General features: G+C 38.1%; 1 protein-coding gene across 3 annotated transcripts in view; it reads left to right on the forward strand.

Annotated features, from left to right (window-relative positions):
* Nucleotides 1-19674, forward strand: part of CCNA1 (cyclin A1) — a 31822-nt gene extending 12148 nt beyond the window's left edge. For all 3 annotated transcript variants that reach the window (XM_084879564.1, XM_084879565.1, XM_084879566.1), the window contains exons 3-9: nt 13530-13776; nt 13936-14060; nt 14532-14755; nt 16040-16244; nt 17344-17457; nt 18137-18270; nt 19409-19674. In XM_084879564.1, the coding sequence (XP_084735690.1) occupies nt 13530-13776; nt 13936-14060; nt 14532-14755; nt 16040-16244; nt 17344-17457; nt 18137-18270; nt 19409-19460 (1101 nt within the window). In that variant the 3' untranslated portion in view covers nt 19461-19674. The remainder of the gene's footprint in view (nt 1-13529; nt 13777-13935; nt 14061-14531; nt 14756-16039; nt 16245-17343; nt 17458-18136; nt 18271-19408) is intronic.
* Nucleotides 19675-25175: the final 5501 nt, after the last annotated feature.

Consider the following 25175-nt stretch of genomic DNA (forward strand, 5'->3'; position numbering starts at 1 on the left):
AGGTGAGAAGCAGCACTGAGCACTAGTGACTTGACTGTTTCTCGTTGCAAGTGCCTGGGATCCCTGATTCCCAGTGCCTTTGCAATAAGAGCCAGTAACTCCAATTCTTGGTTCATGCACACACAGGGACCCTGATTCTTGGCATGAGGACACAGCAAGCAACAGACTGTGATACTCGATTCTTGGCGCAGATACTGAGGGATTCTGAGTTAAGGCATGTGCTAGGGGACTCTGATTTTAGGCACCAGCCAGCAGGGCCTCTGTTTCTGCATGGCACAGGTGGGGTCCATGATTCTGTGTGCATGCATGAAGCCACACTGAGTGCCTATGACTCTGATCCTGGGTGAGCCTGGCTCCCACCAACCCATGGCAGCCACATGTTCAGGTGTCAGAGCTCTGTAGGTACAGTTGGGTGGCAAGAAGCTCACACATTCACATGGCCCAGGCCCACACAACTTGATGTTTGAACCTTCTGGTGATAGTCAAAATGGTGAGACTACACAATCATCAGAGAAAACAAAATGAGGAATCACTAAGAAAGAAAGTTAGTGAAATGGAAGTATGCAACACGACAGAAAAAGGATTTAGAGTAATGGAGATACAGAAGATGGATGAGAAAATTGACAACCTATGTAAAAATCAGGAAGAAATAAAAAGTGATGTAGCTATAATCAAAAAGACCATGGAAAGTTTCAACAGTAGACTAGAAGAAGCAGAAGACCGAATCAGTGAGTTAGAAGATAAGGTAGAGAAACAAGCTCAATCTGAACAACAACTGGAAAATCTAAAAAATTAAAAAGCAGGAGGAGAGCCTAAGTGAGCTTTGGGACAACATGAAAGGAAGTAACATGCATACAATAGGGCTTCCAAAAGGACAAGAAGAGCAGCAAGGATTAGAAAATTATTTGAAGAAATAATGACAGAAAACTTCCTGGATATGGGGAAGAAAAAAGTTACACAAGTACAGAGTCCCAAGCAAGATGAATCCTAAAAACCCCACGCCAAGACATGTCATAATTGCAATGCAAATGTTACCGACAAAGAGAGAATCTTAAAGCCTGCAAGAGAGAAACAGAGAGTTTCCTACAAAGGATTCCTCCATCAGATTATCAAATGATTTCTCAACAGAAACACATCAAGCTAGAAGGGAATGAAAGGAGGTATACAAAGTGATGAGAAGCAAAATACTGACTCCCAGAACTCTATCCAGCAAGACTATCAATTAATATTGAAGGGGATATCAGGATGTTTGCAGACAAAAAAAAGGCTAAGGGAGTTTATCACTATGAAGCCTGTAATGCAAGAAATGCTAATGGGAAAGCTGTAAAAAGAAGAAATAGGGAGGGACCCAGGTATAAAGTACAGAAATGGCTACAAACAAGTACCTATCAATAATAACATTAAACCTAAATGGATTAAATGCTCCAATCAAAAGACACTGAGTGAGTGAATGGATGAGAAAACATGACCCCTATTTATGCTGACTACAGGTGACCCACCTCAGAACAAGGGACTCATATAGACTGAAAGTGAAGGGATGAAAAATATCAGGCAAATGTAAGTGAAAAAAAACAAAACGAAACAAAAAAACTGGGGTAGCAATACTTAAATCTGACAAAATAGATGTCAAAGTGAAGACCATAACAAGAGACAATAAAGGCCACATAATAATTCTAAAGGGATCAACAAGAAGTTATAACTATGATAAACATTAATGCACACAATACAGGACCATCAAAATACATTTTTAAAAAAACTTTTGGAACATATCAAGGAAGAGATTAACAGCAACACAATCATAGTAGGAGACTTAATACCCCATTATCATCACTGGATAAATCCTCTAGACAAAAAATTAGCAAAGAAACATCAATCATAAATGACTCACTAGATTAGATGTACTTAATAGACATCTTTAGAACATTCCACCCCAAAACTACAGGATATATATTCTTCTCAAGCACACATGGGACATTTTAAAAGATAGACCACGTATTGGGATACAGGAAAAGTCTCTCCAAATTCCAGAGGATTGAAATATCAAGCATATTCTCAGATCACAATGGCATAAAATTAGAAATTAATTAAAGTAAAAACAATCACAAAAATTCAAATTCTTGGAGGCTAAATAACACATTATTAAACAATGAGTGGGTTACCAAAGAGATCAAAGAAGAAATAAAACACATCCTAGAAACTAACAACAATAAAAACACAATAATCCAAAATCTTTGGGACACAGTGAAAGCAGTCCTGAGAGGGAAATTCACAACATTACAGGCCTACCTAAAAAAAAAAAAAAAAAAAAAAAAAAAGCCCAGTGTGATCAGAAGGAAGGAAATAATAAAGATCAAAGAGAAAAAATGACCTAAAGACCAATACATAAAGACCAATGAAACCAAGAGATGGTTCTTTGAAAGGATAAACATGATTGATGAACCTCTTGCCAGGCTCACCAAGAAGCAAAGAGAGAGGGTCCAAGTAAACAAAACAGAAACAAAAGAGGTGAAATAACAACAGACCCCACAGAAATATGAAGAAATGTAAAAAAGTAATAATACTATGAACAATTTTACTCCAACAAACTGGTAAACCTAGAAGAAATTGACATATTCCTAAAAAATATGACCTTCCAAAACTCAACCAGGAATAATAAAAAATTCTGAAAAGGCCAATAACTATGGAGAAAAGGAAGCATTAAAAAAATAAAAACTTCCTACAAACAAAAGCCCTGGACCAGATGGCTTCACAGGGGAGTTTTAGAAAACATTCAAATAAGAAATAAAACCTATCTTCCTTAGACTATTCAAAAAAATTCAAGAGGAAGGAGCACTTCCAAGCTCTTATAAAACCAGCATTACCCTAATCCCAAAACCAGATAAAGACAATACAAAGAAAGTGAATACAGGCCAGGGTCTCTCATGAACATAGACGCCAAAATCCTCAGCAAAGTTATAACAAATCGAATCCACCATTACATTAGAAAGATTATATGCCATGACCAAGGGGGATTTATCCTGGGGATGCAAGGATGGTACAACATTCACAAATCAGTAAATGTGATACACTACATAAACAAACTGAGAGATAAAAACCATATTATCATATCCATTGAGGCAGAATAAGCATTCGACAAAATCCAACACCCTTTGCTGATAAAAACTCTCAGCAAGGTGGGAACAGAAGGTTTATATCTCAACATAATAAAAGCCACATATGACATACCTACAGTCAACATCATACTCAATGGGCAAAAACTAAAACCATTTCCCCTAAGAACAGGAATAAGACAGGGATGACCACTCTTCCCACTCCTCTTTGACATAGTACTGGAAGTACTAGCCATTGCAATCAGACAAGAATAAAAAATAAAAGGCATCCAAATTGGAAAAGGAGTAAAATTGTACTTATATCATACATAGAAAAACCCAAAGACATGAATAAACTACTAGACTTAGTAAATGATTCAGTAATGTAGCAGAATACAAAATTAATATCCAGAAGTCTATGGCTTTTCTGTACACTAATAATGAACTCACAGAAAGAGAATTGAAAAAAGCAATCCCATTTATCATTGCAACTAAAAAATTAAGATACTTAGGAATAAACTTAACCAAGGAAACCAAGGACCTGTCCTCAGAAAATTTCAGGATGCTAAAAAAAGAGATAGTGGAAGATATGAACAATTGGAAAATTATGCATGTTCATGGATTGGTAAAATCAACATAATTAAAATGTCCATAATACCCAAATTCAATGCAATCTCCATTAAAATACCAACAGCATACTTCAAAGACCTAGAGCAAATTCTCCAAAAATTCCTCTGGAATAAAAATAGACCCCGAATAACTGCAGCAATCTTGAGAAATAAGAATAATGTTGGAGGGATCACAATAGCAGATTCAAGATATACTTCAAACCAATTGTTCTCAAAACTGTCTGGTACTAGCACAAGAACAGACACATAGACCAGTGAAAGAGACAGAAAACCCAGAGATAGACACAAACCAGTATGCTCAATTTATATTTGACAAGAGGCAAGAGCATATAATGGAGACAAGACAGTCTCTTCAATAAATGTTGGGAAAGCTGGACAGATACTTGCAAAACAATGAAAATAGACCACCAACTTACATCATAAACAACAATAAACCCAAAGTGGCTAAAGGACTTAAACATTAGATGGGAAACCAAAAAATCTTAGAATTAGCCATAGGCAACAAAATAGTAGACATTTTTCATAGCAATATCTTTATAGCTCCTAGGGCAATGGAAACTAAAGAGAAAATAAACAAATGGGACTACATCAAAATGCAATGCTTCTGCACATAAAAAACAAAACAAAACAAAAAATACCAAAAAACCATCAACAAAACAACAAGAAAACTTTCTGAATGGGAGAACATATTTGCCAATGTTATCTTCGATAAGCGTTTAATATCCAACATTTACAAGAAACTCATACAACTTAACAAAAGAAAGATAAATAACCCAATCAAAAATGGGCAAAGGACCTAAATAGACACTTTTTGAAAGATGACATTCAGAAAACCAAGAGATATATTGTATAAAAACATGCTCAAAGTCACTAATGGTCTGAGAAATGCAAATAAAAACAATGAGGTACCTTCTCACACCTGTCAAAATGGCTATCATCAACAAATGACAAGTGCTGGAGAGGATGCAGAGAAAAATTAGCTCTTCTTCACTGTTGGTGGGAATGCAGACTGGTGCAGCCACTGAGGAAAACAGTAGGGCATTTCCTAAAAAAATTTAACATGAAACTTGCATTTGACCAAGTGATACCACTAATAGGAATATATATTTAAAAAGCAGAAACACCAATCAGAAAATATATATCCACCTTATGTTCATAGCAGAGGAGTTTACAATAGCTAAGATTTGGAAACAGCCTAAATGCCCATCAACAGATGAATGAATTAGAAAACTGTGGTACATCTACACAATGGAATACTATGCTGCTGTAAAAAAATTAAAAAAAAATAAAATAAAGGACTTCTTACCATTTGCACCTACATGGAGGTTATCTGGAGAGCATTATGCTAAGTGAAATAAGTTAGTCAGTGAAAGATGAATACCACATGATCTCACTCATTTGTGGATAATAAAGAACATTACAAACTGTTGAACAAAATAGTCAGAGGCAAAGAAGCATTTAACAGACTGTCAAACTACAGTGGGAAGGTAGGGGAAGGTTGGGGGAGTGGGGTAAGAGATAAACCGAGCCCAAACCGGTTTTGGATAGAGCGTCGGCCTATGAACTAAAAGGTCCCGGGTTCGATTCTGGTCAAGGGCATATACCTTGGTTGCGGGCACATCCCCAGTAGGGGGTGTGCAAGAGGCAGCTGATCGATGTTTCTCTCTTATCGATGTTTCTAACTCTCTATCCCTCTCTCTTCCTCTCTATAAAAAATTAATAAACTATATTTAAAATATTATTCTTGAGAACATTTAAAAAAAAAAAGATAAACCGAAGGACTTGTATGCTTATATAGTATATAAGTACAACCAACAGATGCTAGAAACTGAGGGTGGTGGGATGTGGGCATGTGCTGAGGATTGGGGAGACGGGAGGGGTGGTCAGTGGCAGAAAAAAAGAGACATATGTACTAATATTTGTAATGCCTTAATAAAATCTTTTTTAAAATGTTAAAAATAAAAGACTGCTTTCACTGTGTCCCATAAATTTTGGATTGCTGTGTCTTCATTGTTGTTTGTTGCCATGATGTTTTTTATTTCATCTTTGATCTCTATGGTAACCCAGTCCTTGTTTAATAGCATGCTCTTTAGCCTTCAGGTGTTTTTGATTTTTTCATTGTAATTGATTTCTAGATTTTTTGCCATTGTGATCTGAGAAGATGCTTGATATGATTTCTATCTTTTTTAATTTGAAGAGACTTTGCCTGTGTCCCAATATATGGTCTATCTTTGAAAATGAACCATGTGCTCTTGAGAAGAATGTATATTCTGTGGCTTTGGGGTGAAATGTTCTGAAAATGTCAATTCCATCTGGTCTATAGACTCATTTAGGTCTTTGCTGATTTTTTGTTTACACTGTCCATTGGTGATAATGGGGTAGTAAAGTCTCCTACTATGATTGTATTGCTGTCAATCTCTCCTTGGATATCCTCCAGAAGTTTTTTTAATGTATTTTTGTGCTCCTGTATTGGGTGCATTTATGTTTACCAGAGTTATATATTCTTGTTGATTGCTCCCTTTAGGATTATGAAATAGCCTTCCTTATCTTTTGTTATGTCCTTCACTTTGAGATCTAATTTGACAATATATAAGCATTGCTAACTTTTTTTTTTCATTTGTATTTGCCTGAAATATCTTTTTCTATCCTTTCACCATCAGTCTGTGTGAGTCCTTTTTTCTGAGGTGGGTTTCCTGTAGAAAGCAGATATATGGGTCATGTTTTCTTATCCATTCAGCTACCCTTTTTATTTTGATTGGGGCATTTAATTCATTTACATTTAAAGTTATTATTGATAGTTACTTGTTTGTCTCCATTTTTATTTTTTATGCCTGTGTTCCTTCTTCTCTTCATATTTCTTCTTTTTATAGCAAATGCTTTAGCATTTCTTGCATTGCAGATTTGGTGGTGTTAAACTCCCTTAGTTCTTATTTGTCTGTGAAGCTCTGACTTCACCCTCAATTTTTATTGATAGCCTTATTGGGTACAGTATTCTTGGATTCAGACCCTTTCTTTGCATGACTTTGTGTATTTTATTCCATTCCCTTCTGGCCTGATGTGTTTCTTTTGAGAAATCAGTCACTAGTCTAATGGGGGATTCTTTGTATGTAACTTTCTGTCTCTCTTTGGCTGTTTTTAAGATTGTTACTTTGTCATTGGTGTTTGCCAATTTAATTATAATGTGCCTTGGCTTTGGTCTTGTGGGGTTCATTTTGTTTGGGACTCTGTGAGCTTCTTGGGCTGGTGTGAGTTTTTTTACTCCTGATATCAAGTAAGTTTCTGTCATTATTTCTTCAAACAGGTTTTCTATTCCTTGCTCAGTTTCATTTCCTTCTGGCATCCCTATTATGTGAATATTGTTTCATTTTATGTTGTCCCAAAGTTCCCTTAGGCTCACCTCTTTTTTTTTTTTTTTTTTTTAAATATATTTTATTGATTTTATACAATACAGAGAAGAAGGGAGAGAGACAGAGAGCTAGAAACATCGATGAGAGAGTCATCGATCAGCTGCCTCTTGCACACCCCCTACTGGGGATATGCCCGCAACCAAGGTACATGCCCTTGACCGGAATCAAACCCGGGACCCTTCAGTCCCCAAGCCGACGCTCTATCCATTGAGCCAAACCGGTCCCGGCTAGGCTCACCTCTTGTTTCTTAAGTTTTTTTGTTTTTTGTTTTGTTTTGTTTTTTGGTTTTTTTTTCTAGATGCTGCCTTTCTTGGGTATTTTTCTTACCTTGTCTTCTGGCTCACTGATGCAGTCCTCTGCTTCTTCTAGTCTACTGTTGATGCTTTCTGTTGAATTATTTATTGCAGCAATGACATTTTTCATGTCTTCTTGGTTCTTCTTTATTTCCTCTTGGTTCTTACACATATTGTTGAATTTGTCTTTCAACCTTTTCAGTGACCTTATAACCATTTTTCTGAATTCTTTCTCTGACATATTGTTTGCCTCCATTCATTTACTTCCTTTTCTGGTGATGCCTTTTTTTCTTTAGTGTGTGGGTTGTTTCTTTATCTCCCCATGATCTCTCCTCATTGGGTGTCTGGTTATGTAGATCTCTCTCTCTTGAGTTATGTTAAAGGCACAAAATACAACAAGGCCCAACACACAAGGCAATGAACACAAATGTATTCACAATACTAATAACTTCAAATAAAGGTGACTGCCAGAGAAAAGAGAAATAGGGGGTAAAAAAGTGCAAAAATGATATTGAGAAAAGGGGGGAAAAGTGAGAGAGAAAAGAAAAAGATTAAAAAATAAGGGAACAAACTATTTTTATTGGGAGAAATCTCTAATAGAACAACAACTAATTCAAAAAATGTACAAACAACTAACACCCAGATATGAATACAAACTACAAAAAACAACTAATAACAAGTGAGGAGAGAAAAAAAAAATGAAGCAAGAGAGAGAGAGAGAGAGAGAGTGAGAGAGAGAGAGAGGGAGAGAGAGATGATCACACAAACAAAAAAACCCCCATAAATATAATCAATAATCAAATAACAACAACAACAATAGGAAAGAGAGAAAGAAGGGCAAATCAAAACAAAATAAAACTAAAAACATATATTTAAAAAACTACAACAAAAACAAAATAAAGGGAAGAGATAAAAAAAATTTGATAGTGAAGAAAGAGAAGAGAGAAGTATGTATGGACTTGTAGCAGGGGATTTGAAATTAGATATATAAGTATGATCAATTTTTAACAGGGGGTAAAAGGAAGAAATAGGAAAAATCTAAAGCAGGAATATGGTAAGAGAAACAGGACAAAAAAAAAAGGGTAAAAGTGAGGAAGAGAGTGTTGGCCTAAAGGTAAAGTTGAGATAGAGTAAAATGCTGCAAACTAAAATTGAAAATAGAATGTAGAACACTAATCCCAAAATAAAATAAAATAAAGAGAAAATAAATTGAAACTTTTAAAAAGGGTAAAAAAAAATAGTGGCAATAATATTGAATAAAAGTAAAAATATAATAATTAAAAAGGTAAAATCAAGTGAGATAAAAAGAAAAAACATAGTTTCTTAAGTAAAAGATAAAAAATGAAAATGTGCAGTAGTGAAAATCATTCACTTCCTCTATTGTTCTGTTTGGCAAGCTTGTTTCTTGTCAAGTAGTCTGGACAGTATTAAAGTTCCCTGCATTCCACAGCTCCTCTGTGTGGTAAACCACAATCTTGTTTTCAAGCTTGCTATTTGTTTCTCAGCCTGCCTGCAGTTGTATTTACACAAGAGTCAATTTATAATTCAACCCTTGGGTGGCAGTATTTCTGTATTGACATCAGAGGCTACAAGTCCTCTCTACCCATTATTTAGAATTTGTCTTCCCTGCTGCACTTAATACTGTTTTGGGGGTATGGACTGCCCCAGAGCTGGTTTTCTGATTGTTTCTCTCCACAAAAACATCCCACTGCAGTCTTTGAAAGTGTTTTTAATTGGTTGATCCTATGTACTGGGCTTAGAAATCAAGAGCAAAGATTTAAAGAGAAAAAAGAACCAGAGTAAGTGCATAAACTCACAACTTTTTTCGCCACTGCACTGCGCGTGACTCTGTTCACATCTCTGTGCATGTCTCTCCCCCCTGGCACAGCACTGCTAGTATACTGGTAAAGCTTCAGACTGCCTTTTTGTGCCTAGTCCAGCTATAGGTTGATTTATAGAGTTTCCTTCTGTCAGCAACCGAGTGGACCCCCTTTCACATTAGCATACTACTCTAGCTCCAAAGGCCGCAGATTTTTGTGGGGCATAGACTTCCTCTGAACCTCTATATCCCAGTGTGTGCATTTCTCCCTCTAGCCTGGATCGCAGACTTCACCTTTCTCAGGGTGAAATATGACCTTTCTGTGTGAAGGTGCAGAGCTCATTTGAGTCGGTGTATTCACACTCCTTGGTCCTTGGGTGTTGTGGTTGGAGGATCCCAGGAGATATCCAGTTCTTCCCAATTGAAGGTAAATCTAGGCTTCAGATCACAGCTACTCTCCCTTTCAAGATGGTATGGTGTCTGCAATGCCAGTCACTCCGAGAGAGATTTCAGCAGCAGTGGGGAGCCTGGTCTGGCAGTCCCCAACATTCCCTTGGAATATAGCTGTTCCTCATTCACAAATAGACACTCCCCATATGTCTACACACTCCACTTTTGTTCTCTCACTAGCACACCATCTTGCAGGCTGCCTTCCCATCAGCAGTTATCTTTAATCTCTCAGTTCCTTACACTCTTCAAGTCTTTTAACATTAAATGCCATGACTCATACTATTTTTTTCTTCTGTCTTGACCTCTCAACTATGTTGCAGGTTCACATATTCAGCAGCCTACTTGACCGCTCCATTTGGATCCTTGGATCATACAATAGGCACTTCAAACATGTGCAAAACAACCCTACCCCCAACCTGCTCTTCTCAAATCTTATCATCTCAGTAAATATGATATCCATCCTTCCTGTTATTCAGCCTAAAAAAATTTTTCATCCTTGACTCTTGTTTTCCTCCTACCCCACATCTAATTTTGCTGAAAAATACAATTGGCTTTACTTTTAAAAGTGTCTATAATATTTCTCAACTTTTACTAATACTACACTGGTTCAAAATCCTGTTTTTATCTTACCTGGAATTTGAAAGTTTCACAACTGGTCATCTTACTCACCTTATTTGCTCTCTATGACTCTGCATAGCCAGGGTGAGCCTTTTAAAACATAAATCAGATTGTTCTTTGCCCAAAACTCACTAGTGACTGCCCATCTCTTAAATGGCCTATAGTAAGGCCTACATGATCTGGCTTCTCTTTTCTTTTTAGTTTCTCTTTCTCTCATGATCTACATACACTACTCTCTCACTCTGCCCCGTTTATTTGTTAATGTGTCTCTGATGACACACTTCAACATCAGGGCATGTATCCAGGCTGTTACCTCTGCCCAGAATGCTTTTCCCTTTTTTTAATCTGCGTAATTTACTCTTAGCTTGTTCATATCTTTGTCCAACTATTATCTTCATAAGGGCTTTCCCCAGCCACATTGTTTAAAATGGCAATGACTCTTTTCTTTCTGTTCTTCTTCTCCAAAGCACTTACCATTTGATCTACTATGTCTTTTCTTATTTGTCTTTCTCCTGTACTCCCAACTAGATATAAACTCCATGAGGGCAGTTTGTTTTGAACATTTGGTTCATTGCTAAATTCTGGGCACCTTGAACAATGTCTGGCACATAGTGGACGCTCAGTAAATGTGTAATGAATGTATGTCTTGATCCATTTACATATATATATGCAGCAAAAGTCATGGTAGTAATTTGGAATTATGATTATCTGGATATAGTAACCTGTGTTTTTGGTCCTTTATAGTTCATGTGATTTTACCAGAATTTCCATAAAGATATTTTTCTTGCCTAGATTGTACATACCTAGATTGTGGGTTCAATCCTGTAGGGCAGTGTTTCCCAAAGTGTGGTATGCATACCCCCAGGGGTATGGGAAGAGTTTGGTGGGGGTACACATTGCACCAGAGTTTGGTGGGGATATGCACTGCACCGTGCTTAGCTGCACCTAATTCAACGTTCTCATGAGTATGAGGGGTACTCAGTGTTACGAAAATTATAGAAGGGGTACACAGATGTCAAAAGTTTGGGAAACACTGCTGATTGATGTTTATTTCTCTCTCTATCCATTCCCTCTCTCTCCCTTCCACTATCTCTCTAAAAATCAATAAACATATCCTCAAGTGAGGATTTTAAAAAAAGATTTTTTTTTCTTACTAGAGTAGACATAAACTACATATTTAATTTACTAGATGGAAGGGAAGTATGGAAACACATAATTTGAAAGGAGTCTCAACAGTAAACACCAAATTAATTATCCTATATAATAAAGAGATAATATGCAAATTGACCCTCACACCCTTGCACAAGATGGCTGCCTCATGTGGTCAAAATTGGCCACCACAAGAAGGCCTGCAGGGGAGGGCAATTGGGTGCAACTGAGCCTGCAAGGAAAGGAGAGCAGTTGGGGGGGTCCAGGCCTCCAAGGGAAGGCAGTTGGGAGGACCATGCCTGCAGGGAGAGGACAGTTGGGTCAACCAGGCTGGCAGGGAAGGGCAGTTGGGGTTTACTAGGCCAGCAGGGGAGGGCAGATGGGGACAACCACGCCTGCAGGGGAGAGCAGTTGAGGGGACCAGGCCTGCAAAGGAGGGCAGTTGGGGGTGACCAGGCTGGCAGGGGAGGGTAGTTGGGGGTGACAGGGTCAGCAAGGGAGGGCTGTTGGGAGTAGTGAGGCCTGCAGGGGAGGGCAGTTAGGGGCCACCAGGCCAGCAGGGGAGGGCAGTTGGGGGTGGTCAGACTGGCAGGGGAGCAGTTAGGGAGTGATCAGGCTGGCAGGCAGGCGAGTGGTTGGGAACCAGCAGTCCTGAAATGTGAGAGAGATGTTCAACTGGCGGTTTAGGCCCTATCCCTGTGGGGCTCCCAGAGTGGAGAGGGTGCAGGCTGGGCTGAGGGACACCTCTCCCCAGTGCATGAATTTCATGCACCAGGCCTCTAGTAAATGATAAAATGTTAATGCAATAGCTAGACCTAGCATTTGCATAAGTATAACTTAAATTCATAAAGCTTGCCCACCTGCCCTGGTTCAGCTGACCTTCAGGTCATCCAACATGACTCATCTTAATGTGCACTAATATGTAATGCATTACATTTTTTTACAGAAGGGACAGTTTTTTCCATCATTAATGTTATAGGAATAAAGAACAGGGAGAAGCATTTGATTGACTGTTAAATTTCTCCATCATGTCATACAAAAAGATTCTATGTTAAGAGAATTTAGTATGCCGAAACTGGTTTGGCTCAGCAGATAGAGCGTCGGCCTGTGGACTGAAAGGTCCCAGGTTCGATTCTGGTCAAGGGCATGTACATTGGCTTCGGGCACATCCCCAGTAGGGGGTGTTGCAAGAGGCAGCTGATCGCCGAAACCGGTTTGGCTCAGTAGTAGAGCATGGGTCTGCAGACTGAAAGGTCCTGGGTTCGTTTCCGGTCAAGGGCATGTACATTGGTTGCGGGCACATCCCCGGTAGGGGGTGTGCAAGAGGCAGCTGGTCGATGTTTCTCTCTCATCGACATTTCTAGCTCTCTATCCCTCTCTCCTCCTCTCTATAAAAAATCAATAAAATATATTAAAAAAAAAAAAGAGGCAGCTGATCGATGATTCTCTTTCATCGATGTTTCTAACTATCCTCTCTTCCTCTCTGTAAAAAATCAATAATATATATATATATATATATATATATATATATATATATAGAGAGAGAGAGAGAGAGAGAGAGAGAGAGAGAGAATTTAGTAGTATGTGTTTCTAATATCATCATATTTCTAATTGGGTATAAAACGGGAACTTTATAGGGGCCTGCTGACTTAAAGTTAACTGTTTAAGGGGGAGGACTGTAGGAACTCAGAAACTATGCATCAAGAACTGTGCTGGGTACTTATAAAATCCTGTAATGCTATATAAGCATGAGAGCCAATGTGCAATCCCTTTGTCCCCCTTTCAGTTTGAAGAAGAGTTTTAGTTTCATTTGAAGAGTTATAGTTTCTTTTTTCTAGGATTTTTAATTCTCTTTGATAAATATTTTAGGAAGATGAAAAATTTTAGATATGTCAAATGTAGAAAGAGATAAAGGAGAAGTCATATTTTGGAAGCTTTATTTTCTGAAATTATATTGCAGAAATAGATATTTCAATTTGAGATTCCTCGTATTTTCCCATCTGTTGGCTTGAGTCACACAAGTTCACATCACCTATTAGTCTTCGGGTGGCCTTTAACAAAAAATCCTTTTCTAGGCGATCACAACAGTTAGGTGTTTCTCTGGATCAGAAAATGTCTTCCCTCAAGCTGGAAAGAAAGCACTCTCTGACTGTGGGGTCCACGTGCCAGCCAAGCAAGGATTTGATATCTACATGGATGAACCTGAACAAGAGGACAAAAACAGCTGCAGTGGGAAAGAGGGGATGGCATTTGAGGATATGTATGAAGTAGACACTAGCACACTCAAGTCAGACCTTCACTTCCTGCTTGATTTTAGCACAGGTAATCTGACTTCCCTATGATGGATGATAGGTACCCTGTATTCATAATCGCCTACAGTATTCAATAGCATGTTACCAGCAAGAGAAAACCATGGAGGGTTAGTGGGTACAATGAGTTTTTAAATTAAATGTCTTACCTAGTAATGTTGAATCACTGCAGTTTCCCCTATGCTGGTAGAGTCATCTCTTCATGCTCAGTCTGAAGATACATCAGATTTTGGTTCAGACATGATAAATGTGGCTGAATATGCTGAAGAAATTCATCAGTACCTTAGAGAAGCTGAAGTAAGTTTTCCCAAATTCTACTTCAATTTTTTTATAACTTTTTTATAACAAGTTTATAACTTAGTATTAAGTTATAAACTTAGTATTAAGTTATAAACTCTTGTCCATAACCATTAATGAATGGCATTCTTATGACATCTAAATATAAGAATATCTATGAAAAATAATAGTTGCAAGGTGAGTAACAATTACTTGGACTATTCTTCTATGACACAAATTGTTTATATATTAAGCATTTCACTGTTAGGGATAGTCCATGTTGCCATTTCCCTCCCTCCTTTATTTGTCACCTAATTGCATCACAGAACCAGAATCTCACACTTTCTTTTGTGTCATAGTAAAGATTTATTTGTGTTTTGATCAATTTCCTTCTAACCTTTGCTCATGAGATTTTTAAAATAGCAGCTATACTGTGGTATGATCTTTCTGATACAGCAAGTATTTAAATATCAAAACTCTTTCCCCAAACAGATGCGATACAGGCCCAAAGCCCACTACCTGAAGAAACAACCAGACATCACAGAAGGCATGCGAAGGATTCTGGTGGACTGGCTGGTTGAGGTTGGAGAAGAATATAAGCTTCGAGCTGAGACTCTCTACTTGGCTGTCAACTTCCTGGACAGGTTTCTTTCATGCATGTCTGTTTTGAGAGGGAAATTGCAGCTTGTAGGAACAGCAGCCATTCTTCTGGCTTCGTAAGTGTTCTTCAGCTTAAATAATGTGAAACTACAGTCTCTCAAAACACATGATTTATTCTTCATTTATTGAAAAAATTCAGTACTTAAAATTTATTCATGCCTTCTTTGATAAAATACCATCATTTTTATAGTATTTACTGAGAAACTGAATCTTACCACATGTTCACTCTTCAATTCAGATGTTTATGATACAGTTTCATGACCAACGTGGCTATCAGCTCAAATTCAGGATGCAATTTAACTATTTTGTGGTGTAATCTTTGGCTGTATTCTAGTACAAGTAAAAGTCCTATTTAATATTTTCTTTATATGGAAGTCATCTTCATGGTCTGTTAAATGATCCATAATGCCAATTTATGTGGTTATAGTGAATAAATTATTCACTTTTCCTGTTACTATCAATCATTAATAATAATATCTAATTATGTGGAGAAGAGCTGGGTTGTTGCTGCCTTTAATTAGGGTGAGTAGTAGTTTTCCTTTCCATTCTTCTAGTCTCAGATATTCTAGTTATTAATGCCTAAAAACTTGCCAAAATTTTCCTACGTAAAAGACAATAAAAGCAAAGAATTGTAACAGTGAAACTTTATCATTATCATTCTCTTAGATATATAGCATCATTTGCTAATTCAATAGAGAAAGCCTAACATAATGTATTTAAAAATCTAAGACTTAGCTGAAACCGGTTTGGCTCAGTGGTAGAGCGTCGGTCTGCGGACTGAAAGGTCCCAGGTTCGATTCCGGTCAGGGGCATGTACGTTGGTTGTGGGCACATCCCCAGTAGGGGGTGTGCAGGAGGCAGCTGGTCGTTGTTTCTCTCTCATCGACGTTTCTAGCTCTCTATCTCTCTCCCTTCCTCTCTGTAAAAAATCAATAAAAATATATTAAAAAAAAAATCTAAGACTTAACAAATTCTTTTTCTACTATGTGTTCAACATAACATTCTTTCCCACAAGAATATTTTAATTAAGAGTAGTTTACATGTATGTCTGTCATTCAGAATCTTTCAGTACATCAGAGGCCAAAACTAAAATTCTTACTGAAAATTGTTTCTGTTACTACCTAACAGTCAACACAACATATTTTTATAATATTCATGTTCTTGTTCTGGAAACAAATTACTATTATCTTCACAGCCCTATACCATTTAGAGACTTTTTTTTTTTTTTTTTTTTTTTTTTTAAGTCTGCAAGGGTCATGAGAGAGGCAGGGTTTTGATAACATAGGAAGGAGAGCCACAGGTTCCAAGCATTATTTCCAAAGATTCTTTACCTTTCATAGGAAATATGAAGAAATATACCCACCTGAAGTAGATGAGTTTGTCTATATAACTGATGATACTTACACAAAACGACAACTGTTAAGAATGGAACACCTACTCCTGAAAGTCCTAGCTTTTGATCTGACAGTGCCAACTACCAATCAGTTTCTCCTGCAGTACTTAAGGAGACAAGGAGGGTGCATCATAACTGAGAACCTGGCCAAGGTAAGGCATGTAACTACCAAGATCTTTGGTGCCAAATTGGGTAAAAAAATAGCCTTTCCAATTATACTTTAGTTCTTTCCTTTTTATTTATTGTTGTTTTGTTTGTTTGTTTTATCTTGGGCCCAGAAAAACTTTTAGCAATGGAAGAGAGCTAATTTTAAGAACCCAACTTCTGGTTAGGAGACATTACTGTTGATCATGTTTGGTAGGCATGGTTTGTCTAATGACTCAAGAAACTTAAGCTTGGGAACTGTTTCCTTGTTGAATATAGACCACATGAAAGCAATATTCTTAGGTATACAGAATAGGAACAAAGTAAGTGTGATTTGATTTGACTCTAATCTCCTCCAATCATATTAAGTAATGAAGCATTATTTAGTCATTTGTAATTAAAGAACTTAGTTGAAGGCAGGAAAGTGCATATTGGTTTGGAAAACTTGGTTTCCAACCGCTGTGATTTAGTATATCTAGTATTTATGTGCTATGCAAACAGTGATAAGAAACTCTATGTAAATTTCCAAATATGTTTCTTTTAATCTGATAGATTCCCACTGGTTCTAGCTCTGAACTGCATGATTTTGCCTGATATAAATAACTTTAATATGCTTATAGTTTGCCTTTGGCTTAAGTCTATAGTTCTACTCTAATGGTCAGAGCAATGCTATTTTATCTGACCAGCATAAACCTATACTACTAGTATAAGGTGAGTAACCTATTACATATACTGTGTGCATAGGCCAAATACTTGTGTATTGAAATTTATTACAACATAAATATTATTCTGTTTGTGGACAGGCATGGTAGTTATTAACCTAGGTGCAATTGATGTAGTTTGAATAAAAATAAGACACAATTGTTTCCCCTGACTTTTTTTTTTTTTTTTTTTTTTTTTTTTTTTTTTTTTTTTAACCAGGGATTGAGCCCACAACCTGGGCATATGCCCTGACTGCATGAATGAAACTGTCAATCTCTTGGTGCCAGGATGATCCCTGACCAACTGAGCCACTCCAGCCAGGGCAATTCCCCTGACATTTTTAACTTTACTTGTAACTTGAGTTGAATTCCTAATTCCAATTAGCTTTTTCTTTCTTGTTTCTAGTATGTAGCGGAACTAAGTCTACTTGAAGCTGATCCATTCTTGAAATATCTTCCTTCATTGATAGCTGCAGCAGCTTATTGCCTAGCAAACTATACCGTGAACAGGAATTTCTGGGTAAGATTCTAATTAGATAAAATTCAAGGTCTCTCTAAAATTTGTTCAGTAACTTTTAAGGCTTAAATAGGCTGGCCTCTTATGAGTCTTACCAGCAGACTATAAGAGCCTTTGTGGCTTTGACTCAACGGCTTTGCTCTATGGAGACTAGAGATTGCAGGAAGCCAAGATGATAGTGTTGATATGCTCATTTAACAGAAGCAGGCCTGGAAACCTCAATGCCTGATATTGCAGTATAAGCATGGACCACTTCAAGAAAAGTTGTTGACTTTTCCCCTAAAAGTTGTTCACAACCAATTAAAATGGTCAAAAGGTTGGATCATGCTTTCAAGGAAACAGGGAATTTAATGTTGCCTCTTGACCCAAGATTCTGAAGGCTCACTTATGTGCTAAAAGAAGTGGGGTGTCTACTTTTATTTTTTGTCTGTGTTTGGCTAAGAATCTTTTATATTCTATATACACAGGGAGTTAAGTACTTTATAAATGTACAATATGAGCAAATTTAGAACTGGTTATTTTTTCTAATATTTTTGTCTAAAAGTCTCTAAAGAAGGATTATGTTGTATTTTGAAATAAATATGTATACAAGTGATTAATTTCCTTTATTTCATAGCTTTAGCTTCAGATTTCTCATATCTTAAAAAGTTATATGATGCAATTTTTCTTTTGTCTTGATTAGCCAGAAACCCTTGCTGCATTTACAGGCTATTCATTAAGTGAAATTGTGCCTTGCCTGAGTGAGCTACATAAAGCATGCCTTGACATACCTCACCGACCGCAGCAAGCAATTAGGGAGAAGTATAAGACTTCAAAGTAAGTTCTTGAAATTTTCTTATCTAGACTTACTCTTTATAGCTTCAATAAGTCATAGTAATGAATAAACTGTATATCTGGTGCTGGATTGCAAAAACAACGTATATTGAATCAAGAAAATAAGTTAAAAACAAACAAAAGAAAACAAGCAAATAAGAAAATCCATTAAGAGAGATATCCTAGTATATAAAAAAACAAGGTCTTTAATGATTGACCAAAGCCTCAACTGAACACCAGAAGTCAGTCCTGCAGTCAGTTCTGAGTTGCTATGGCGACCCAGCACTGACTGCCACCAGTGTGGGCACAGCGACCCAGCACTGACTGCCTAGTGGACTGCAGATCAGACCCAGAGAGAGTCCTGGAGAGAGAGGCAGGGTCTGATCTGCAGCTTCCATAGCAGCTGTTGATCAGCTGTTGCCTCTCTCTTTCTCTCTGGGCTTTGCTAGCAGCTGCACCTCTGTTTCTCTTGGTGCCTCCGTGGGGGCTGCTGATCAGACCTGCTTGTCTGATCAAGCCTGGAGATAGGCCTGGAGATGCTGACTGGCATAGAAACTGACCAATCAGAACCAAATCTGGGTGAACTGTGAGGAGCCAATTGCATGCCTAGGAGTTGGAGCTTTTTGATGCTGACTGGTATTAAAGCCAGCCAATCAGAACCAAATTGGCCTTCAGGGAGGGCAGTTGTGAGCGAGATCAGGCCAGCAGGGGAGAGCAGTTAGGGGTTAGGGGCAATCAAGCAGAGAGGTTAGGGGCAATCAAGCAGGCAGGCAGAGGCAGTGAGGGACGATCAGGCAGGCAGGCAGGTAAGTGGTTAGGGGCCAGTGGTCCCAGATTGTGAGAGGGTATCCGACTGCTGGTTTAGGCCGGATCCCACAGTGATCCGACCTAAACCAGAAGTTGGACATCCCCCCAGGGGTCCCTGATTGGAGAGGGTACAGGCTGGGATGAGGGAACCCTCCCCTCTGTGCATGAATTTAATGCACTGGGCCACTAGTAGATTTATAATTAGCTTGTAGCACATAGAGTCAACTAGCTTCCTTCCTTTCTACTAAAACTAATAGAGAGTTTTCTGTGGCCTGAGATTTTACAAAACTGAAGTTTTTGTCTTGTGCTGAACTTCCTTTGGGTTTCATTTCAGGTACATGCATGTGTCTCTCATGGAACTACCTGCAATTCTTCCTCTGCAATAAGTTTCAGAACTGAAGCACTTTCAGAACTTAACCTCCAGATCAACAGGATTGGTCTTAATTTTTGTAGGTTTCTGCAGGTTGAATCAACTAATGTTGATAAAATATAGATGACATATTTTTTTTAAAAAAAATATGAATGTATTTAAGTTCTCTTAGATTTAGTAGTTTGTAAAATAGTCTAACATTTTAAAAGAATAAACAACTTGCCTTATGACAACTTGCCTTAGGTTTATTTACTAATTATCGTGGCTTACACATTTGCCTGAATTTTAGATGAGAGTATTAAAAATGTCATCTCAATTTTAAGAATTCGTCTAAGTTGGTTTTGCTAGTAAAAATTTGGCATGTGTTAGGGTTTGGCCGCTGACATGGGCTGTGAAAAAATTCACAATTGAGAGAAGAGATAGATGCAAGGAGGATATTTAGTTTACTTTCCAAGGGAGGAAAGAGTGGCTTGCTCATAATGGTTGCTGTTGCTAAGTGACAAGGAAGGGAGGGAGATTGTGTTGAAGTTGAGCAGATACCAGGGAGGGAGATTGTGTTGAAGTTGAGCAGATACCAGGGAAGTTGTCTTGAAAAGTTGACATTTGTTTGCTTTCCAGTATATAGCCTAAGGAGGTGTCTTTCAGTATTTTTCCCAAGCCTGTGAAACAAACTTAGACCAAAATTTATGAATAGATCAAAAGAGGTTTATTTGAGGGGTGGAAGGGGGGATAGAGGAGAATAGACCTTTCTACTAACTAGAGACTTTGTGGTACAAACTCTCCTTGAGGGAGAAGGTGGATGCAAAAATACAGCCTTGAGAGTGGTTTACCTTCTCTTGCACTTTGAACAGAGGGGCTGTTTAAATCAGAAAAGCTAACACTCTTGGGGTTTAATTTCCAAGTGGTTCTCATAAGTAGCGGAAGGTTAAAGCAAGGAAAAGAAAGTCCTGTTTTCTATCCTTTCAACAGCTATTAGGTTTAAGTGTTCTGAGGAACCCAGAGATTTTCATGTTTGGTAAGTGGCTGCCCTGGGGTTTTATTCTTCTATCTCTTTATGTAACTCTCCATAAATTAGCAAAGGAAGGAACTCCAAGCTTAGTCAGATTAGTGAAGGGATGTAAACAAGCACTATCATAGCTTCCTTCTGATACCCAAGAGAGGAAAGGCAATGAGTTGAGGACTAAATGTGCTCAAGTAGAAATGAGAGGTGAAATATTTAATGTTAATCCAGGAGGTGATGCTCATTTGGTAAAGGGATACTATTTTGGCAATGCTCTTTTTTCTTTTCTTTTTTTGTTTTGTTGTGTTGTATTTCTCTTTTTTATGTCTTTATTGATTTTAGCAAGAGAGGAAGGGATAGATAGAAAAATCAATGATAAGAGAGAATCATCAAGTAGCTTCTCCCTGCATGTCCCCAACTGGGGATAGAGCCAGCAACCCAGGCATGTGCCTTGACTGGGAATTGTACCAAGACCTCCCAGTTCATGGGTTGATGTTCAACCGCTAAGCCACATCAGCCAGGCTGTCTTTTATTTTTTCTCTTATTTTTTTTTAGTGCTCATTTGTTTTCAATGATCAGTTTTGATTTAGTCACCCATCAAGCATTTTCAAGTATTTCACTCTTAGAATATGCTCAGAGAAGTACCGTATTTTCAGGCATATAAGATGACCCCCTAATTTTACAGTTAAAACATAGGTTTAGGCCTATATTCGCTAGGCCTAAACAGTGTAGCTTTGACACTGTGTTCTAGTAAAAAGCCTGCTCAGATTGGCCAGAGTCAGAAAGGCAGTCTATTAAAAAAAGAACTGGTGTTGCCTCGGAAGTGGGGGGTAGTCTTATACAGTGAATATAGGCCTAAACCTATGTTTTAACTGTAAAATTAGGGGGTCATCTTATATGCCCGAAAATACGGTAGAAAAAGCAAATTTCCCCATAGGATGGGACTTCAGAATAATTTAGCTAATCTTTTATTTTTATGTCTTGGGAGATACCCATGCTAAAATTTTCTCTTGCTCACATTATTTATGATTCTACATTTCACCTCACTACATATTAAATACTGTGTAAGATGGGGAACATTCAAAAAGTAAATACTTAATATTCTTTTAAAGATTAGAAGGAAAATCAAGAGTAGACTTGGCCTTAAGGGAAGGTGTTGCTTAGTGGGGATATATAAATTTTATTAATCTCAAGATCAGTAGTCTTGAACCAGTAAACCTTGGAGGAACTGGGCCTCCTATGTGTATTCTGTCTCCAGGACTGCCCAGGGCTCTGCGGAGATAAGAACAATAGGAAGTGTTTTCTACCTAGAAAAAATTAGACCCAGGTAGGTTTCGGTAACATGGAAGTAGATGAACTCCAAATTTTATGTTAATTACAAACTCTAATGAAATTATAAATATAAAAATACAATTATATATTACACTAGGGGCCCGGTGCATGAAATTCGTGCACTGGGAGTGGGGGGTCCCTCAGCCCAACCTGCCCCCTCTCACATACTGGGAGCCCTCAGGGGATGTCCTATGGTCTGTGAGGGAGGCAACCGGGCTGATCAGGGGAAGGCACCAGCCTCATCACCCCTCTGCTGCAGCCACTGCCAGTCACCACAGCCACCAAGGTCTTTTCATCAACACGGACTCCAGTCCCTTCACCATGAAAAAATGAAAACTTTCTTTAGGCATTTTCAAGATGTGTCTTTCATAGTATATGCATTTCTTTCCTTTTTTCTTTTTCTTTTTTCCTTATTTTTTTTTATCCTCACCTGAGGATATGTTTCCATTGACTTTTAGAGAATGTGGAAGCGATAGGGAAAGACAACAACATCAAAGTGAGAGGAACACTTTGGTCCTCCGGCCAGGGAGGAGGTTGCAACCTAGGTACATGCCCTGGATCAGAATCAAACCCAGACCCTGCTGTCGGCAGGCTGAGGCATTATCCACTGAGTCAAATAGGCTAGGGCAGGATATGACATTTCTTAGCCCTCCAGCAGCAGACCTTCGTTTTTTCCTCCAGAAGTGTGGTGGAAAAACCCAAGATCATCTTTTCTGATTCTTATTATCCAAGTTACTAAGAATATTACCAGGGGCATAGAGGAAGCTTAGCCAACGTGCAGTCAGAAAAGGTGTTTCCTTATAGTTCACACCAATCGAGGGCTGGGCCCTGCCTAGGCCTAAAGCCTCTTGACATCAGGGCACGAATCCTCACTAGAGTTGTCCCTTAGTATCTGCAAGAGTACCCCTGTGCGTACTAAAGTCCTTAGATGCTCAAGTCCCTTATAGAAAATGGTGGATGTATTTGCATATAACTTGATTTACACATAGGCCACACCAGGTCCTACACATCATTTCATTTGTATGAATTCAGCATAGTACTTGGTACATGGCAAACTCAAATTTTGATTTTTTGAGATTTATGGATTTTTTCCAAATATTTTTTATCTACAGTTTGTTGAATTTGCCCATGTGAAACCTGTGGATATGGGGCAAACTGGACCAGATACAGAAGTCTAAACCCATAACTTGTATGTTCTTTGCTGACAGTGATTTGCACACATCTCATTCCCACCCCCAAATACACCCCACCTGATTTTGCAAAGAACTGGGCTTCAGCTTTTATTTACTTTTCTTATTATATTTTTGTGTCCTTGTAATACTTAAAAATAAAAATATAATTGTTACCTATGCATCTCCCACCAGTTTAAGAGAAAAAGCCTTCAGTGTGTCCCTCCTTTAATCTCATTATTTTTCTTCCCTGTATTGGTATTGATTGTGAGTGTGAGGATAGGAAAAGGGCCTATTTTTTCTTGCTGTAGCCTTCCACAATTTATAAGAAGCCCCTAATAATTAAACTCCAAGATTGTTAGCTCTTTTTATTCAAATAGCATCCCTGTTCAAACTGTAAGACAAGTTAAACTACTTTCAAGGCTACATTCTTGTATACCCCTCCTCCCTGCTATTTTCACAACTTGGGGATAATTTGAATCAAGAACTCTCTAGTTAGTAGAAAGTTCCCTTCCTCCCTTCTCTTCAAATAAGCCTCTTTGGAACACTTCATAACTTTTACTCTAAGTATGTTTTACAGGCTTAGGAAAAATACGAATAAGACACCTCCCTAGGACATCTGACAGACTATCTCAGCCCCACATCTCCCTCCCTTTCTTGTCACCTGGCAATGGCAGCTATTATGGCTCCAGACATCCACTGAGCAACTGGTAAAAATAACTTTAAGTGTTTATAACAACTGAGGCAGGAGAGGGAAAGAGCAAGAAAGCCATCCCATAGAAACAAACAGTTCAGTTTAAAGCCATAGGTCACCTCAAGGTTGTGTCCCCTCTATTGCAAGTTCAACCACTGGAAGAGGGACTGTCTCAGGGGTTGGAAGGTCCCAAGACCAGAACCTAACCACACAATGGCCTTGAACTGACAGAGACCAATGCTCCAGTCAGCCCCAACTAAGAGCATTACCTATGAAGGGATGGAGCCAATGAGGGACTACTTGCTCTGCTCTGGCTCTCTTACCAAGGCCTCTTTTTTCCATAACTGTTTGATCACTGGGGTGAACGGACATCCTCAATGTTACCCCTTCACTCTACCCCTTCAATTACAATCTTGGGAATCTCACTTTTAGTCATGTCTTTCAGAGGCTCTAGGGAGGAATACAGCCTCTCCCATTGTAAAGGAAAGAATGTGGCACATTTGAATTCAAGCCACTGGAGGCCTGGGAGCTGCAGTCCTGGGAACAAGCTGCAGGGCCTGGTCCCTCCTCCCTCAGCCTTTTTTCCAGCCTCCTAAAAGTTGTCAAGATCATTACCCCTGTTACAAATTTTATTAAGAAAATTACTTGAATAAGGATTACTTTAAAATCTCACAGAATTTTTAAGATAATAAATAAATATAACTAAAATAAAGGGTTTTTGATAAAGCTTTTCAGTAATAATTATATATGCCTAAACATAATTTTACAAGGTCTTTAGTAACTTAAAACTTTGAAGTATTGCTAGGTTAAATGATACTGTAAGGGTTGCCAAAGGAGGAACACACAAGGCCAAAAGTGGTAAAGAATTATAAATTTATTAGGTCATCTGGAAAACCAGATGAATGGAGCCCCCAAATGGCACTGGCACCCTGGGGAGTCAGATATATATATATATATATATATATATATATATATATATATATATATATATATATATATAATTTTTAGTTGATTTCAGAGAGGAAGGGATAGGAGAGATAGAAATATCAGAGATGAGAGAGAATCATTGATTGGCTGCCTCCTGCATCCTCCACAATGGGGATCCAGCCCCAAACCCAGGTATATGCCCTAACCAGGAATTGAACCATGACTTCCTGGTTCATAGGTTGATGCACAACCACTGAGCCACACCAGTATGGTGGGAGTTAGAATCCTAGGAAGGTCCAGAGGAGAAGAATAATGGTCTTGCCAGTAAAATGTGGTCTAAGTGAAAGAGATTGTCAGTTGTGAAGTGGTCAGTTGCCCGGGGAGGAGTGGTTGATTTAATTATTTGATCAAACCTAACAGATACAATTTATTAAACCTCTAGATATTTTTAAATAAACATGAAATACTGAAACATTAATTATTGGACAAGTTTTAAGTTTTCCAGCTTTTTAGCTTTTATTGCAGAGTCTATAAAGTGTACTTGGAACTATTAATGTCTGGTACTTTGTTGAAGGTGGTTTTTTGTTTTGTTTTGTTTTTTTAATTAAA

The sequence above is a fragment of the Pipistrellus hanaki genome (assembly GCF_964339955.1).
Source record: "Pipistrellus hanaki genome assembly, chromosome: 3".
Classification (NCBI taxonomy): domain Eukaryota; kingdom Metazoa; phylum Chordata; class Mammalia; order Chiroptera; family Vespertilionidae; genus Pipistrellus; species Pipistrellus hanaki.